The 18286-nt window shown below is 34.8% G+C and overlaps 3 protein-coding genes across 5 annotated transcripts; 2 read left to right on the forward strand and 1 right to left on the reverse strand.

Moving 5' to 3' along the window:
* Nucleotides 1-476: 476 nt before the first annotated feature.
* On the forward strand, nucleotides 477-8601 carry prmt7 (protein arginine methyltransferase 7). Its single transcript, XM_051883492.1, has 17 exons — nucleotides 477-720; nucleotides 1008-1044; nucleotides 1333-1482; nucleotides 1566-1674; nucleotides 3265-3377; nucleotides 3458-3687; nucleotides 3783-3963; nucleotides 4108-4232; nucleotides 4328-4463; nucleotides 4566-4649; nucleotides 5824-5871; nucleotides 5961-6050; nucleotides 6418-6579; nucleotides 6683-6757; nucleotides 6874-7034; nucleotides 7496-7592; nucleotides 7753-8601. Exons 1-17 carry the CDS (start codon nucleotides 620-622, stop codon nucleotides 7909-7911), a joined length of 2058 nt encoding a protein of 685 aa, XP_051739452.1. The 5' UTR covers nucleotides 477-619; the 3' UTR covers nucleotides 7912-8601.
* On the reverse strand, nucleotides 8479-13160 carry ciapin1 (cytokine induced apoptosis inhibitor 1). Of its 3 annotated transcripts, none has more exons than XM_051883495.1 (9): nucleotides 12983-13160; nucleotides 11087-11246; nucleotides 10832-10975; nucleotides 10663-10742; nucleotides 10252-10420; nucleotides 9427-9500; nucleotides 9215-9333; nucleotides 9054-9135; nucleotides 8479-8965 (listed from the first exon to the last, which is right to left on the reverse strand). In XM_051883495.1, the coding sequence occupies exons 2-9, from the start codon at nucleotides 11241-11243 to the stop codon at nucleotides 8855-8857; spliced, it is 936 nt and encodes a 311-aa protein (XP_051739455.1). In that variant the 5' UTR covers nucleotides 11244-11246; nucleotides 12983-13160; the 3' UTR covers nucleotides 8479-8854. The 3 variants fall into 3 exon arrangements, with proteins under 3 accessions (XP_051739455.1, XP_051739454.1, XP_051739457.1); XM_051883494.1 differs by having other exon boundaries at nucleotides 12898-13072; XM_051883497.1 differs by lacking the exon at nucleotides 12983-13160 and adding an exon at nucleotides 12866-12884.
* A 396-nt stretch (nucleotides 13161-13556) lies between these two features.
* On the forward strand, nucleotides 13557-18050 carry coq9 (coenzyme Q9 homolog (S. cerevisiae)). Its single transcript, XM_051883493.1, has 9 exons — nucleotides 13557-13703; nucleotides 14265-14466; nucleotides 14547-14682; nucleotides 14772-14914; nucleotides 16095-16179; nucleotides 16305-16409; nucleotides 16496-16651; nucleotides 16773-16826; nucleotides 17610-18050. The coding sequence occupies exons 1-9, from the start codon at nucleotides 13646-13648 to the stop codon at nucleotides 17643-17645; spliced, it is 975 nt and encodes a 324-aa protein (XP_051739453.1). The 5' UTR covers nucleotides 13557-13645; the 3' UTR covers nucleotides 17646-18050.
* The last annotated feature ends 236 nt before the right edge of the window (nucleotides 18051-18286 follow it).

Below are 18286 nucleotides of genomic sequence, written 5' to 3' on the forward strand. Positions count from 1 at the left end.
TTATTTTCAATGAATGTGTTTAGAGGTATGAACCTCTTCGGTTGCACTCAGTCCACGGCTCAAAAACACCATCAGCTAGAAAAATAATTTCAGGCTATTATTAATATTAATGATAAAAGAAAACAACTGCAACACTAAATTTAATACACATAAAATTCCTTTACAATCTACAAACAAAAAAATAAATAAATTAATTAACGTAGCTATGTTTTTACAATCTTTTAAATCCACCTATGACAGAGAAGGGAACCACACTACAAAACTGACTGAAAGCTAAATAATGTTCAACAACAACACAAAAATGCTTTCAAAGTGGTTTCTGGGCCCAACATTCAAAGACAAGGACAGCCAATCACTTACCTTGATTTAACATCGCAACTTTGATTGTATGTGATCTGTTTCTTATTAAACACAAAACATCAAAATGACAAAACTAATAGTATTTTGGCAACGGCTGAAGGGAAGAGGCTTTTTGTGGTCACGTGATCTTAAGGGCGTGTCTTCTCGAAAAAACATGGCCGCGCCCGGAGAGATCATGTTGGATTAATTTATTTGTGAACGCTCTAGACATTTATAGTACAACAACATTCATTCATACGTGTGTTTACTTAAGACTGAAATGACAATGAAGACATTTTGCGGTCGCGCAAATCCAACAACCGGAGCGCTGGACTGGGTTGAGGAAAGCGAGGAGTATGATTACCATCAGGAGATTGCGAGGTGTGTGAACCATCTCATGTAACATCACCATACACACACAACAGCTGATCTTTGCCTGTTTGTGTAAGATTAATCTATGATATTGTTAAAAAAAATTAAACGTATCAAAATGGCGTGAAAATACTTGAGAGTGACTTGTTGCTATTGTTGTTCTAACACGTGTTGGTAACTGTGCCAGAATATCAATTACACTTAATCGAATTGTAGTCATGTGATATCCTGTCATGGGACAGGGAGGTAAATTATTTGGACATGTCCTGATAATGGTTTGTGTGTCTCTTTCCTAGGTCCTGCTATGCAGATATGCTCCATGATAAAGACAGAGTGAGTTTTGTTGTTGGACCCATACATACACATACTAAAATTACATGAAAAACGGGAAACCAAAATAATGGTTCTAAAAAAGGTCTTGCTCCTATAATGGAGTTCAATTTGCAAAATGAGTTCTTTTATGTTCCACGTAAAAAATAAAATCAGAATGACATGACAGAATCTTCATTTTTGGGTGAACAATCAAGATTAGCTTTATTTGACATATTTTCCAAAAGCATATAGACTGAAAATGACCTTAAACATCGCCAAACTTTGAACTTTCTGCCTTGTGTTCCTAAGAATGAGAAATACTACCAAGGCATTCGGTCAGCGGTGAGCAGAGTGAAGGCACGCGGTGAGCGGGTGGTGGTCCTGGACATCGGCACTGGGACGGGTCTGCTCTCCATGATGGCTGTGACGGCTGGAGCTGACTTCTGCTATGCCATAGAGGTACAATAGGCTAATGAATTGAATGTTGATTAAAAAAATGTTTGTTTTTTTTACCTGAAGACAAAAATGCCAATACCACACAGGTGTTTAAGCCCATGGCACAGGCTGCCACTTGCATCACAGAGAAGAACGGCTTCGCAGACAAAATCAAGGTCATCAACAAACACTCCACAGAAGTTACGGTTGGACCAGGTTAGATAACCATCATTATACTTATTATCCAGGTAGATCCGACAAGTTCTGTGCATTTGTGATTATAAAACTGATAATTACAGTCCTGGATGTTGATTGGTAGAAACAGCATTTGAGCAGTGTTAAAATAAATAGTGTAACTACCTATTGTATATATCACTATGCAGCACCCATAGGCACTTAAGGATTATTAAATATATAAATTTATATATGATAAATAATTTATATGTGATAAATATTTTTATGAAAATTATAAAATTAAAATGATATACCTATTATTTTACTATTTTATCTTTTTTTTTTTCATGTAATATTTTGTACGGAGCCCTGCACATGACATGTAGACAAAAATATATATATCATGGCCACGATTTAATTCGTTCTCTCGTTTTGGTTAAATCGTGGCCAAAAATTAAGAATTCGCCCCCACAACTTATTAATTCGTTCCCTCGTTTGATTTAACTAAAACAAGGGAACAAATTATTTCAACGTGGCTACAATTTAGTAAAACAAGGGAACAATTTATTATATTTTGCACAGTTTATTTAAAACGAGGGAACAAATTAGTAAAACATGCTGATGTATAAGTAAGTGATGGGAACAAATTGTTAATAAATATAATTATTTTTTTCCCCATGTCATATGCGTGGCTCCGTAATTTTGTATATTAATTACTATTCATAAATAATAATTAATATTATTAAATAATATTTTATTATATATTATATATTTTTATAATTGTAATTAAAATGAAAATTGTGAATAATTTAAATTTTATAATTTAAGAATTTTTGTGTATATATAATATATATATATATATATATATACACATATATACATTTTAAAATATTCAAATTGTGAATAATTAAAATTTTATAAATGAATTTAAGAATTTTCGTGTATATATTATATATATATGTATTTAATTTTTTATATTATATAAAATTATATATATATATATATATATATAATTAAATTATAAAATATTCAAATTGTGAATAATTTACATTTTATAATATAATAATTTTCATATATATATATATATATATATATGTATTAAATTTTTTATATTATATAAATTATATATATATTAAATTATAAAATATTCAAATTGTGAATAATTTACATTTAATTTTATAAATGAATTTAAGAATTTTCGTATATATATATATGTATGTATGTATTAAATTTTTTATATTATATAAAATTATATATATATATATATTAAATTATAAAATATTCAAATTGTGAATAATTTACATTTTATAATTTAATAATTTTCATGTGTGTATATATGATGATTATACAATTTTAATTATATACATGATTGTATATAACATTTAATTTTTTATATTATTATATAAAATATATATAAATATTAATATAAAATAATATAAAACAATAATTTGTTAATAATTGTCAAGTCGCTATATATATATATATATATATATATATATATATATATATATATATATATATATATATATATATATAATATATCTTGAGTGCCATATTGTAAATATTGTAATGGACAACCTCATTTGTATCACCTTGAATGCCTTACAAATGTAACTGAATTTGTATCTGCAGATGGAGACATGCAAGAACGAGCAAACATCCTTGTCACAGAGCTGTTCGATACAGAGCTGATCGGTGAAGGCGCGTTGCCCAGCTATGAACATGCACACATGCACCTTGTCAAGGTAAAAAACAGTCGTAAATTGCAGTTAAACATTTTGCTGTGTCTTTTAAGTGTTTAATGCTGCTGCTTTCACTGGCACAGGCAGGTTGTGAAGCTGTGCCGCACCGTGCCACGGTCTATGCCCAGCTGGTGGAGTCAGATATGCTGTGGAAATGGTCACAGATTCAACCCATAGAGGTGGATGGGAACAAACTTCTGCCCCCTTCTGCTGTAGTGGAGTGTGCAGGAGCGCCCTCTGTCTGTGACATCCAGCTTAGCCAGGTGCCTCCAGAGTCTTTCACTCCCCTCGGGCCCATCTGCACCATGTTCAGGTACGACTTTGAATGGTAGTTCTTAACTCTCTTAATCAAAACGGGCCATTTTATGGTATTTTTGCTTAATTAACTGATGTATTTTTCCACTCTAGTGTTCATTTCAGCAAGCCGGTTAGCAGTGCTGCTCAGTCCTACACGGCACAGTTCAAGGCCCAGACCAGCGGAAGAGCACAGGTAGTCTTATCCTGGTGGGACATTGACATGGACCCTGATGGCAACATTGTGTGCACTATGGCCCCTAGTTGGACCTATTCAGAACCTCATACTTACCCTGTAAGTACTGGTGCTTAGCCACTAATATTCATGTGCGAATATCAAGAATCGTCTTACTTGGCCCCTATAATACGAACGCTGTATGACAATAAGCTTACTTCGACTATAAATATATTTGATTATTTTGCATCATGTGATGTGCAGTGGAGGGATCACTGGATGCAGAGTGTCTACTTCCTTCCTGCAGAGAAGAATGTTTCAGAAGGAGAAGAGCTGAGTTTAATTGTCTCCCATGATGACTACAGTCTCTGGTACAGCCTTACGAACAGGTAAAGATGCAGTGTTTTAGACATAACGTGTCCTCCTTTAAACGGAAGTGTCTATGAGGAAGACGGTATTATATTTTTGACCGTCTGTATTTTAGTGAACAAAATGATGTCAAAGTGGCACAGTTTTGCCCATGCTGCACCTGTCAGGCCCACCTGGTCTGGACGAGGCCTCGCTTTGGGGAAATAAACGACGAACAGAGGACTGAGAGTTATGTGAACGCATTACGCAGTGTAAGTTATACTTATACATTCACTGTTGATTTACATGTGAGCTTGAAGTGCCGCTTTCTGGCGATGGCTCATAATTTAGTGTGGTTTCATGTATGCTTGCAGATTCTGAAACCAGACAGTGTGTGTTTATCGGTCAGTGATGGGAGCCTGTTACCTATTTTTTCTCATCTGCTTGGATCTAGAAAGGTGAGTAGCCCCTTTTGTTTTTGCTTGAGTCATAAGATTCTCAAATTTAGGTCTGCTTCAAAACCTGATGAGCTGCCTTATCCCTACACCTTCTGAGGCAACATCCTAACCTTCATGGAAACTCATAATTAAATTAAGTAAACTATAAGCAACTCTCTGCACCACATCCCTTGCAATTGACCAACAGAGTTTGATGATAGCATGTTACTAAGCTAACAATGCAATATAGGTTAAATAATCTATTTTAAATGAAAATTAACTATTTTTATTGAGTAATTTATACATGTTTTAAGTAAACTATAAGCAACTCTATGCACTACATGACTTAGTTGACCAGTAGAGTTTAATGTTTGCTTGTTGCTAAGCTAACAATGCAATATGTGTTAAATAATCAGTTTTAAATGAAAATGAACTATTTTTATCCAGTAAATTATACGTTTTAAGTAAATTATAAGCAACTCTATGGACTACATGACTTGCAATTGATTTCAGTAGAGTTTGATGTTAGCATGTTGCTAAACTAATGATGAAATATTGGGTAAATAATCACTTTGAATTAAACTGAATTAAACTATTTTTATCAAGTAAATTATAAATTAAGTAATTTATAAGCAACTCTATGTTCTACTTAAATTGTAATTGACCAATAAAGTTGAAGTTAGCATGTTGCTAAGCTAACAATGCAATATTGGGTAAATAATCTGTTTTAAATGAAAATGATTGATGTGTAGCAAAAAAAGTATACATTTTAAGTAAATTATAAGCAACTCTAAGCACTACATGACTTAATTGACCAAGAGTTTGAAGTTAGCATGTTGTTAAGCTAACAATGCAATATTGGGTAAATAATCTGTTTTAAATGAAAATGAACTAATGTATAGCAAGTAAAGTATACATTTTAAGTAAATTATAAGCAACTCTAAGCACTACATGACTTGCAATTGCTTTCAACAGAGTTTGATGCTAGCATGTTGCTAAGCTAACGACACAAATAATCTCTGTATTCTGGGATTGCTTTTTCTGTGAAGGATAAATGCAGTGCTGCCTTAAAATGTAGCCGAAACAAGGTATAGGGAGCATAACTATGACTCCTTAAAATACTGTCTAGGTAGGCAGCCTACTAGGTTTTGAAACAGATCATACTGTATATGAATCTTTCTTTCTGTCTTTTCAGGTGTTCAGTTTGGAAAACTCTGGAATGGCAAAACAAGTGATTGAACAGGTGAGATTTAGATCCTAAAAAATAATTGCCTACATGAGTGCAGACAGGATTGGTACTTGGTACTGAAACATTTTATCTCCTGCTCACAGGTGCTACATACTAACTCACTGAAGCATGGAGTGCAGCTGCTGGGAATACGACCTGAGCAGCTCTCATTGGCTGATTTAGAGGGAAATCAGGTACAAACTAAATAAATCTGTGTATACACCATGAGACCCTCTATATATGTACTTTACATGCATTTGTGGACTTTCAAAGACTCAGCAGAATCTGAATTTATCACAAATTTAAAATTTATCATGACTTTCCACAACAATATTAAGCAACACAACTGTTTTCAACATTGATAATAATACAAAATGTTTCTTGAGCAACAAATCGGCTTATTAGAATGATTTCTGAAGGATCATGTGACACCGAAGACTGGAGTAATGATGCTGAAAATTAAGCTTTGCCATCACACATTTTAATATGTATATATATATAATATAATTTTAAAATGGAAAACTACTGGTCAAATAAATGCAGCTTTAAATCTCCCTTCAGATTTCAGTATTGATGGGAGAGCCGTACTTCAGCACCAGTCTTCTGCCGTGGCACTCTCTGTTCTTCTGGTATTGCCGCACCGCTGTAGCCCAACTGCTTCAGCCCAACGCCGCCATCCTGCCTCGTGCTGCCACACTTTACATAGTCGCTGTTGAATTTCGGGTAAATTATTTCTTTTAGATACTTGTCGGATATACTAACTTCTGTATTGTACATTTACAGACTAGCTGACTTCTGTATTAAACATTTTTGAATTTTGAATCAGGATCTGTGGAGAATCCGAGTTCCCTGCGGTACTTGCGAGGGCTTTGACGTCAGTCCTATGGATGAGATGATTCAGGTAAGTACTGGTTACAGGTTTTGATCTGAAATCATGTTATGAATGTAGATTGAACAATTTACATGAAATTTTAATGCAGTTAATTAATATGCTTTTGCGATTAACTCCACCCACAGCAATCTTTGGATTTCCGTGAATCCTGGGAGGCAGAGCCACACCCACTCTGGGAATACCCTTGTCGTGCCCTAACAAAACCACTTCCAGTCATGACATTTGACTTCACGCAATGCGTTCCTGAACAACCAATCAACAGTGATGGAGCTGTGCCATTCACAGGGTAAAATTAACATACAATTATTATATTGCATAATACATAATTATTATATCTAATTATAAAAATGTGTTTTTAAAATAGATATTATACTATTATAAATATGCATTTATTTATAACATAGACATTAAATGTAATCAATTGTATTTTAGCATGAATTTTAAATGCTAAAATTCTAATTAATATTGCTTTAAATGTTTATATTCAATAAAATATGTTGTTATTGAAATACATTATCATTCAAAAGTTTGGGGTTGATAAGATTTTTTTTGAAAAGTCTTATGATCAGCTCTTATGAAGCTGCATTTATTTGATCAAAATACAGTAAAAACAGTAATATCATGAAATATTATTACAATTTAAACTGTTTTCTTTTTTAATATACTTAATATACATGGATATAATATATATAAATTATATATTTAATATATATACAGCAGTGCTCCTGACTGATACTGATGTTTCAGGAGAGGACGCTGTCATGCTGTCGTTCTCTGGATGGAGTATCAGCTGACTGAGGACATCACCGTAAGCATGGGCCTAACCAAGCCAGTTAGTGAAGAGGTATTTGCTAAATATTATCTTGTTTATTGTACAAACAATATCTGCATTCTGATGAAATGTCAGTCTTCATAAATCTTCCTCAATAAAGTTAAAATGGAAATTCAAATAAGACAGTAATAATCATGTGTCAATCTCCTGACCTATTCACCTTATTTAACAGGGAGCTTGTGTATGGAGCCCACACCGGAAACAAGGAGTGTTCTTCTTCAGATCTGTGAGGGAAACTTCTGGGAATGGAAGGGAAGATCTTTCCTACAATTTAACCTTTGAACCTCATACTGGTGACATTAAAATGGACTTCTCTGTCACCGAACCTTGACCAATGACTATAATCAAAAATCAAATGAACTAGTTCATCAGTTGTTTAAATTATTTTCCAAGACACTTCTTATCCAAAGAGTTTCAATGACTGAACTTCTTACATGAGCTTGTAGTTGTTTTTATCCTCCCCATAATATTTATATATTCACAGTGATGATTAAGTAACTTATCTAGACAATTTGATGTGTAATAATGTATTTAAATTAGTGATGTCAAATGATGAATCGCGATTAATCGCATCCAAAATACAAGTTTGTTTATATTTATTATGTATATATAAATAGACATGTATATATTTAAGAAATATTTACGTGTGTCTATATATACACATATGTATACAAACTTTTATTTTGGATGTGATTAATCGTTTGACAGCACTAATTTAAATACATCAGATCAGAGATATTACTTTGTGTCGTGTGCAGAGGTTCATTCTGATTGCATACTATATGGTAACAGATCGAACTGTATGGTGCTACACAAGTCCCATGATGCTGTTTAAAGTAGTGATGATATGAAATAGGTTGAATGTACTGTATATGAATATATAAGGCAAAAGTTCATGTATTATTTTAGCAAATTTTATTAAGCATTTCATTTTAGCTTAAAATAATCACATACTACTATACAGAAGGCAAAACATGAGTAACTGCTTTGGATTTTCAAATAAAACAAATTGTACTCAAAATGGTCTTTCCTTGCTTATACATGAAGATGAGATTTAATCATCTGATCTCTCTGGATACTATTTGACATATTTAAAGACTACCAATCTCATGGCAAGTGACATTTACAAACAAACTGTGCATAACTTTTTCATTTTTCTTCATGTATTAACATACATGTATTTAGTAACTTTAGTGCATTCGACAGAAATGACACTAATCTGGGCTTTGATGTTGCAGAATCATAACGGAATGTAATGTCTCAAAAAAGATTGTCTATGCATCAGCTATATCAGTGTTGGCCAGCAGAACCTTCTCCCCAGGTTTGAAGGCAGGCATGCCTAGATATGGACAGCTGGCACATCTGAAGGCATCACCCAAATAACACTAGAGAGGAAACATAAATCAGGTGTCATAATTTGTAAAAAACTTCAAAGTACAAAGAAATTAATAATTTAGTGACAGAAATACATACACTTCCACAGGCTGATTTGGGCTGGCTGGCTTTCTGAACAGCTTTACTCTCCTGTTCCAGTTCTTCAGCAAGACCACACGTGCTACAGACCAAGAACGGTCCTGTTAGTAGATGGATACATTGCTTACAGCTTTATATGTTGTTTAATTTGAGGTAATCACCAGTTTTTGCAGGCTTTTTTCTTCTTTTTGGACTCATCCCCACAGGAAGCTTTGAGGGAGGACGGGTCAGGCTTCTTCAGATCATCAGCATCCAAAAGCGCATCTGAATCCACCAAATCCTAGAGAAGTGAAGGAGCACAACAACGTGCTAGGTATAGATAATACACAAAAGCCACAAGACTGACAGATATCAAAATAGATCATTTACATACCACATCATCGTCATCCATTTCATTGGCTGATAGAGTCCACTTTTGTGCGGTGCTTGGATCAAGAGCTGGTTTCTCTGCAGAAAACAAGTGTTGTGTTATGAATGTATTGATTTGCCCCTTTTTAATTGATACATCAACATGAAACAACATTCAAAACTTTGTATAATGTAGGATTTCCAAGTGAAACGAGGCATTTTAACACTTTTTTTTATCTCTTTCCAACATTTGACAATTCTCCAAGTGGTGCTCACTGCAGAGTCACATGACGCCCAGCTCCCCCTCTCTGGACGTAATGGGTGGAGTTATGTTTAGCGATAGGGTTATGGGTAGGATTAGGTTATGGTTGGACGTCTAGCTCCACCCATTGTCTCTGCAGTGAGCAGCCTCTCGAATCTATGTTTTCACTGTTATACGGTAGGGGGCGCTATTACGCATCTTCTGAAAGAGTACAGAATCCTCTGATCCAAAAACATGTGAAGAAGAAGCAGAAACAAGCGATAGAAGCATTGCTTACTCACATGTAAGCTAATGTGATCATCAAATATTCAACAGCATATAAATCAAAACTGCCTAATGTTACTTAATGAAATGTCGAACCCACAAAGAGGTATATAAAGTTTTGTGGAAATGATCAAAAATGCTGGCGGTGACTGGCAACTTTTTAAAATAAACACTGGCGAGTAAAGAGTTAAATGGTCCTTTCAAAAACGATCTTTCTTTGAATAACGGACTGAGGAATCATGCACATTAAGACCAGAATACGGTCATAGGGTCAATTTTGACCTTGTGTTGCATTTAATGTGGAAGTGCTTAAAAACCACAGACCTGTTGTAGTTGTTTTCTTGCCAAAGGAAAGTTTCAGTTGCGTCGAGGATCCGACCTCAAAGTTAGGTTTAGATGCCGATATTCGAACCCTTGAAAGCGTGTTTCCCTGGAACCCTGTGCGCTCTTTCAGAGCTGCGGCTGCTTCAGGGCTCAGCGGCTCCGTCTTCACCTGTGAAAATTAAACATACTTTCATTTCAGCTGACATGCAGACTTTAGGACCATCTGAATTTAATGCACTTTTTATTTGCTCATTGTAATTTACAAAAAGACTGTTTCAGTAGGCCAGTTCAAAAGTGCTCATGTGAGCCATTTTGTGAGCTGAAAAAAAAAAATCAATATATACTTTTATATAGTTATATATTATACCAGCCATACGCTGAATCAACTTAATAAAATCCATGAATGCTGACCTCTGTGACAGACACTAATCCGGACAGTTTAAGAGCTGACATCACTTTCCCAGCAGTTCTCACACCGCTGTCTTCAGAACCTGAGAAGAAACGTTACAAGGCGATCCATCAGCACTGATTCATTTCACTTGAGGATGTTGTACAGCCTGTGCCGTTCTGAATCGGATACCTGTTACCGGCTCTTCTAGCACAAGTTTCCCACCAGGTTTCATCACTCTGGCGATCTCCACCAGCATTTCAGAACTGTGGATTGGTGAGCTATCAGCCAGAAGGCCTGAGAGAACCCAGTCATAACTTGAAGCTGCATGAGAAGCTGAAACAGACAGATATGAGGTATATAAACATTTTTGGGTGAACAATTTCTTTAATTTTTTAACTCAGACTGAGACTTGCAAGTAATAAACTGATATGCCTATGTACTTACAAAGTTGTAGTCTCTCCATGTTCTCCAAAGACACCAGACTCTGGTTACCAACAATAGAGCCAAGACTTTCAGCAAACTCCTTCAGTGCAGCAGGAGATGATGGCTGAGTCCATGTCAGCAGCACCCTGTCCCCCTCCTTCAGTCCAAGGTCTGCCATCACCTATTAATATATAACACAAAACGTTCCCCTGACGTTAGTATTTGGTTCCCATTTGGTTATTTTTTTGAGAACCAAATAACGTTCTGGGAACGAGGTAATGATACTGGAGTAAAGAGTTTAGGGGATCGTTCTAGGAACTTTAGAATAACATTAGAGGAATGTTAAAATAAAGTTAGGAGAACGTTAGAGGGACGTTAAAATAATAGGAGAACGTTAAAATTACATTAGGGGACTGTTAAAATAACGTTAGAATAACATTAGGGGAACGTTAAAATAATGTTAGAGGGACATTAAAATAACGTTAGGAGAATGTTAGAGGAATGTTAAAATAACATTAGGGGGAACGTTAGAATAACGTTAGAGGAACGTTAAAATGACATTAGGGAACTGTTAGAATAATGTTTGAATAACGTTAGGGGAATGTTAAAATAACGTTAGGAGAACGTTAGAGAAACGTTAAAATGACATTAGGGGACTGTTAAAATAATGTTAAAATAATGTTAGGGGAATGTTAGAGGAACGTTAAAATGACATTAGGGGACTGTTAAAATAACAGAATAACATTAGGGGAACGTTACAATAATGTTAGGGACATTAAAATAACATTAGGAGAATGTTAGAATAATGTTAGAGGAATGTTAAAATAACGTTAGAGGGATGTTAATAGAACATTAGGGGAACGTTAAAATAACATTTGAAGAACGTTAGAGGAACGTTAAGATGACGTTAGGGGACTGTTAAAATAACGTTAGGAGAACGTTAGAGGAGTGTTAAAATAACATTAGGGGAATGTTAGAGGAATGTTAAAATAACGTTAGGGGAAAGCTAAAATAACGTTAGAGGAATGTTAAAATAACGTTAGGGAAATGTTAGAGGAATGTTAAATTAACGTTAGGGAACGCTAAAATAACGTTAGAGGGACGTTAAAATAGCCTTAGAGGGACATTAGAGAAACGTTAGGGGAACGTAAAAATAACATTTGGAGAACATTAATGTTCCCCTAATGTTATTTTAATGTTCCCCTAATGTTATTTTAATGTTCCCCTAATGTTATTTTAATGTTATTTTAAAATAACGTAAGGGGAACGGTAAAATAAGGTTAGAATAATGTTAAAATAACGTTAGAGGAACATTAAAATAATGTTAGGGGAACGTTAGAATAACGTTCTACAAATCAAAAACTAACGTTCTATTTCCGTTAAGAAAACTTACCTGAGTATTACCAAAAACAAACATTTAAAAAGAACGTTCTGGGAACCAAAAATTGTTAGCTGGATATCCCAGCTAACATTAGAACTTTAAAATAACATTAGAGGAATGTTAAAATAAAGTTAGGAGAACGTTAGAGGAACGTTAAAATAATGGATATCCCAGCTAACAATTTTTGGTTCCCAGAACGTTCTTTTTAAAGGTTTGTTTTTAGTAATACCCAAAAATGTAGCGTTCCTAGCTCATAATCAGAAGGCTCAAATGGATATTTTAAGTCTTATGTCCTTGTCCGATACTGGACGACACTAACCAAATGGCCATTTACAGTAAAATCTGCTGCATCATCATGACAATGCAGTTAAAACACAACGTAAACATACACCATTGTGCATCAGAGACAGAGAGATCACCTTGTCAATGTAACGAAAGAGCTTTAACGTACCATCCAGTTTAACCAAATTATAGAAAACGCATCCACACAACAGAATATTCACAAAGACAAGTATTTCTGAAAAATAAATAAACACCTGTCCAGTCTGTTTATCGTTTCAAAACGTATTTTCCAACACCGGTCACGATGGACGTCGCAGGTTATTCTATGTAGTCGTCGCGCTAGGATGATGACATCTGCTGTTAGAATAAACGGGTAAAATTTTGGTAGAATGGCGATCCACATTGTGACCCATAATCTTTCTCTGAATGGTTACTACAATGGATATTAAAAATGGTTTTCATATCTGAACTCTATACTGTGTATTATCAATTTAATGGATAATAAAATATCTTAAGTGTCATTATTGAGGTATTAATTATCGCCCAGTTGACGGTGTTGTCACGTGGTACGTGTTGCTGTTCTCCGCGCTGACTAAAGTGGGCCAATCATCGTCGTTTGTGGTTACCTAAGAAGGCGTTTTATGTAATACATTTACAAAGACTACTGAGGCGGATAAATATTTCTGATGTCATATTCTAATACATTTAAATGAATAGATTTTTAATTTGATGTGCTTCATAGTATACAAATACTGACAGTGCAACATAAATGTACTAAAATTTGCATGCGGCTCAACGGCGAATTTCCCTATTTGTGCCACCAAGCGCCCCCTAGAGGAATAGTGATTTTAGCAACAGTTATTAGCAACAACATTTGCCGTAATGTGAATTGCAATGCTAGTCCGCTGTGGCTGGATATGGCGGCGCTGATTAGAGGACTGAGAGCTGGAAGGGCCTTGCGGGGTCTGGGCAGCGGTAAGAGGGGGAAAGTGAGAGGGCTTTGGCCATTAACGTTTCAGTCTACTATCTTTATTGTTTAAAAAGTTGACAGTAGTCACGCGTGACAGCTACCTAGGGTGTATCTTGTAAATAGTTCTGCCTGCTTCCAAGTAAGGCAAATGTAAGTCAGCTGGGCGACTAGAGAAGGTGACCATGAAGGGCAGGATTGCGTGTGCAAACATAAAGTGCATATGACAGTCCATAACATTTGAAGTTTGTGTGGCAAATGCCTATTGAAATAATGGTGAACATTAACTAAAACGTGTGCAATTGCATTACATAAATATCAGCTTTTCCTAAAGTTTTTTAAACGTAAATGCTTTGCAAAGTAGGGAATACAAATGCATGCTAAAATATTACCCTTGTTTAAGATTGTTTCACTTTAACACCTATGAATCTGATCCATTATATAAGTAAAAAACTGAACGCTCAACAGTGCAAACTTTTTTAATGTTGCATTGCAATGCTTTTATTACTTTTAGAGCATGTTTTATCATCTGTTTTGTTGCATGGTAATTATGTTATGCACTATTACAGTTGCCGTTCAAGGCACAGTCAGTCCCCAGTGCAGCAATGTGAGACGTGGATTCCATCGTGCCATCCTGTTACGACTGGCCAATGACTCTAAAAGTGACACATCTGTGCCACCTCCATCCTACCATGAGGTCCACACAGCTGGAGAGAGCTCATCTTCTTCAGCACAGGCAGAATCTTCAGAAGATGGCAAGCCAAACACCAGGTTAGAGCCCCAATCCTCCTCCAGACCTGATGAAATATAAGAAATGAATGCATGGATAATCTAATCTAACCTCATCTCAGTTTTCAAGATCAGAGTGGAGAACACGGTGAAGACTATGAGACGGAAGAGCAGCTCCAAGCTCGCATCCTGACCGCGGCCCTGGAGTTCGTTCCGCAGCACGGCTGGACTGTGGAGGCCATCGCAGCTGGAGCAGAGGTTTGGTTCTTAAAGCAAAAGAAAACCTTAAGTATTGAATGTAAATGTTATTCGATAATATAACGGTAATGATATGCTTTGTGATTCAGACTCTTGGCCTGTCATCAGCTTCCACTGGGATGTTCAACAATGGAGCCGGAGACTTGGTCCTGCATTTCGTCGCGCAGTGTAACGCTCAACTTGCCGAGACAATGGCAGAGCAACATAACCAGGTCCAGCTTGGCCAGGCGGAGTGAGTTTAATATTATTATTTAAAATGCTAGTATATTTCGAAATGTATATATTTTTATATATTTTATATCTTTATATGTGACCCTGGACCACAAAACCACTCATAAGTCGAACGGGTATATTTGTAGCAATAGCCAGCAATACATTGTATGGGTCAAAATTTTCTAATTTTTCTTTTATGCCAAAAATCATTAGGATATTAAGTATCTTCCATAAAGATGTTTTGTAAATTTCCTACCATAAATATATCAAAAATGTATTTTTGTGAGCGGATATGCATTGCTAAGGACTTCATTTGGACAACTTTAAAGGTGATTTTCTCAATATTTTGATTTTTTTGCACCCCAGATTGTCAAATAGTTGTATCTCGGCCAAATATTTTCCTATCCTAACAAACCATACATCAATGGAAAGATTATTTATTCAGCTTTCAGATGATGTATAAATCTCAATTTCAAAAAATTGACCCTTATGACTTTTTTTGTGGTCCAGGGTCACATAGGTTTTTTTTTTTAAATGGAAATTTTTTATGGTTGTGTGACGTGGATTTAATCGCGCAGCCCTTTTACGACTCGCCAATGACTCTAAAGTGACTAAAATCTCCTCTGCTGATCTTTTAAATAGAATTTTTTAGATATGCCTTTATATAGAAGTTTTTATGTAAAAATGATAAATTTTACATTACATTATATTGTTGTGGATTTAGGTTTTTATGTACAGTTGTACATATTATATCTACATATATTACTGTGGATGATAATATCTGGTTTATTTGTTTATTTTGGGTAAATGATATCAATTTTGATATTTGTAATTAAAATGACAGAGATTATTAATGCTTTACATAAGATTTTATGTAAAAAAAAAAATTGTTACATATTGCATTATATTATTGTGGATTTATTTAAGTTAATGTAAATTTGACCCCTACATATATTATATTATATTATATTATATTATATTATATTATTGTGGATTTATTTATTTATGATTATTTTGTGTAAATGATCATTAAAAACTGAGTTCAGTTGTTTTGTTGTTGTAATTGAAATTACAGGGATTAATCATGCTTGAATGCTCATTATAATATAATATATTATTATATTGTGGATAAATAATAAAAATAATTTAGTTGCTGTAATTAAAATCTACATGTTTTTTTTTTTTTTTTTATGTGTTAGATCAAAGAAAACGGCAGAGTTTCTGAGAGACGCAGTGGAAATGAGACTGCGGATGTTGACTCCTTATATTGACACGTGGCCTCAGGTATCCACTGCCTCATGTAGACTCCTCTCTCGAAACTTCAAATGTTCAACCTTAAATAAGCAATGATTTATAAGAAATTCTGAAAGTAAGAAGAGACTCTGTTTGTGTCTCTTCTGCCTTTGCAGGCCATGAGCATCCTGCTACTGCCACACAACATCCCCGACAGCCTGAAGCACCTGTCCACGATGGTGGACGACATCTGGTACTACGCAGGCGATCGCTCGACAGACGTGAGTGGCTTCTCTGATCTCACTTGCTACCTTCCTCCTAGCTTTGTTCTGCTCATCCTCCTGTTTTTCTTCTGTGTGTGTCTTAGGTGAACTGGTACACACGGCGGGCGGCACTGACAGGGATCTATAACACCACAGAGCTGGTGATGGTGCAGGACTCGTCTCCTGACTTTGAAGAGACATGGGCCTTCCTCGACAATCGCATAAAGGACGTAGTTAACATGGCGAACACGGCTAAACAGGTTAATGTGGTCTTGCTTTTCATAACTAATGAAATTACTGCCATTTTTGTGGTATTTCGCTCCCAAAATGTGATCAGCAAATATTATTACTAATATACTGGGTAATCTTTGTTTGGTTTAGGTGCAAGCCACAGGAGAAGCCGTGGTTCAGGGACTCATGGGAGCAGCAATTACGGTAACCAAACCATGCTAAAATGATACAATTTTCATATAGAAATATATTAGCCTTAATACCAAGTCTCATATTATGAGTGGATATACTAAAAATGGAAAAGTTTGTTGTTAAAACGATCCCCGTTCACACAGATCCATAAGAAACTATTAAAAATGCTGTATTATGCTGCCAGGCCAGTAGTTGGCATAGTGTTTCATTTTGTAAAGAAACACTATGCGCCTATAGACTGAACACATTATACGCATGCACATGGTATCACTGTTTTTGCAAATTCGCATTTTTGTAGTTTACACAGAGACGAATGCAGTATCGTTCAAACTTGCACTTTGAAACCCCCAAAACACCATTGTCAAAACATAAAAAAAGTTTACTGTTTTTAGTTAAAAACGGTGTCATGTAAACGACAAGCTCACTCACTGAAATTTAATATACAATTCTATGAAATACTATATTTTTTTATTATTTAATGTTTATATTAATTATACATTTTTAATTAATAGTAAATGTTAAAAATGATGAATGTATATATATTAATATAGTATAAAATACATATTAGTATAATACATTAATAATTATTAAAAATTAATGAATACTTTTCTATTTGAATTTTAATTAGGTAAATATTTATTTCATATTTAAAATTAAATATTAAAAATATTTTGATATTATTAAATGTTTAATGCTAGAACATTACAAAATCACTGAAACCATAACATTTTATTAATTAATTTTATTTAATTTTTAATAGTAAGCTTTCTTCTAAGCGTCCCTTCTCTCCTACAGCTGAAGAACCTAACAGGGATGAACCAGAGACGATGAGTTTCTTCTGATGCTCCTGCCTTTGTTTTGTCTTGTTTTCTACTCTCTGACCCCTCGACCGTGCAGCATAAACATCTGACAGCTCACTCACCCACTCTAAACCAACAACGAAAGTGTTTGTGTTACGATACAGGGTTGATAATCACATCCTTAGCACTTTTAAATGGGTCAGCTGTGCCATACCTGATTCCTCTGTCTGTATCTTAACATGAGCCCAATGACGAGCCAGTTTTCCTTTCAGGCATTGCAGACTGCAATCACGTTCTCTACATTTGTAAAAAGAAAAAGAAAAAAGAAAGAATATGAATGTAAATTGTATTTGAGAGTCCTATGTTCATACGGTTTGTCTCTGACTCATTGGCGAGTCCCTCATTAAAAGAAATAAAGGATATCCTGTTTACTGAACAGTGTCTCAGTCTGTTTTGATACAAAAATGTTGTAAAATCTTCGTGATTATTAAATATTATGATTTTACACTAGTAACCATAACTGTAGTGAACATAATATTTTGAGATAATATCACAATGACTTAATTAGTTCGCGGAAAAACAATGCATTTTGTTCCAAGTCCACAAAAAGACAGTTTTGATGTGACTTTTATTTTAGGTTGACGCATGACGATTTTTAAGGACTTTTAGTAT

Source organism: Ctenopharyngodon idella, chromosome 24, assembly GCF_019924925.1.
Source record: "Ctenopharyngodon idella isolate HZGC_01 chromosome 24, HZGC01, whole genome shotgun sequence".
Lineage (NCBI taxonomy): Eukaryota > Metazoa > Chordata > Actinopteri > Cypriniformes > Xenocyprididae > Ctenopharyngodon > Ctenopharyngodon idella.

What these genes read in the sequence shown, in the direction of transcription:
- ciapin1 (XM_051883494.1), bottom strand. An exon ending in GATTAGTGTCTGTCACAGAG is followed by an intron (nt 10,421 to 10,662) that starts GTCAGCATTCAT and finishes TAATTTTCACAG; the next exon opens with GTGAAGACGGAGCCGCTGAG. An exon ending in CCAAATCAGCCTGTGGAAGT is followed by an intron (nt 8,966 to 9,053) that starts GTATGTATTTCT and finishes TTTCCTCTCTAG; the next exon opens with TGTTATTTGGGTGATGCCTT.
- coq9 (XM_051883493.1), top strand. Translation starts at nt 13,646, where the DNA reads ATGGCGGCGCTGATTAGAGGACTGAGAGCTGGAAGGGCCTTGCGGGGT. An exon ending in CCATCGCAGCTGGAGCAGAG is followed by an intron (nt 14,683 to 14,771) that starts GTTTGGTTCTTA and finishes TTTGTGATTCAG; the next exon opens with ACTCTTGGCCTGTCATCAGC. An exon ending in CAGGCGATCGCTCGACAGAC is followed by an intron (nt 16,410 to 16,495) that starts GTGAGTGGCTTC and finishes TGTGTGTCTTAG; the next exon opens with GTGAACTGGTACACACGGCG.
- prmt7 (XM_051883492.1), top strand. Translation starts at nt 620, where the DNA reads ATGACAATGAAGACATTTTGCGGTCGCGCAAATCCAACAACCGGAGCG. An exon ending in CAGAACCTCATACTTACCCT is followed by an intron (nt 3,964 to 4,107) that starts GTAAGTACTGGT and finishes TGTGATGTGCAG; the next exon opens with TGGAGGGATCACTGGATGCA. An exon ending in CTGATTTAGAGGGAAATCAG is followed by an intron (nt 6,051 to 6,417) that starts GTACAAACTAAA and finishes ATCTCCCTTCAG; the next exon opens with ATTTCAGTATTGATGGGAGA.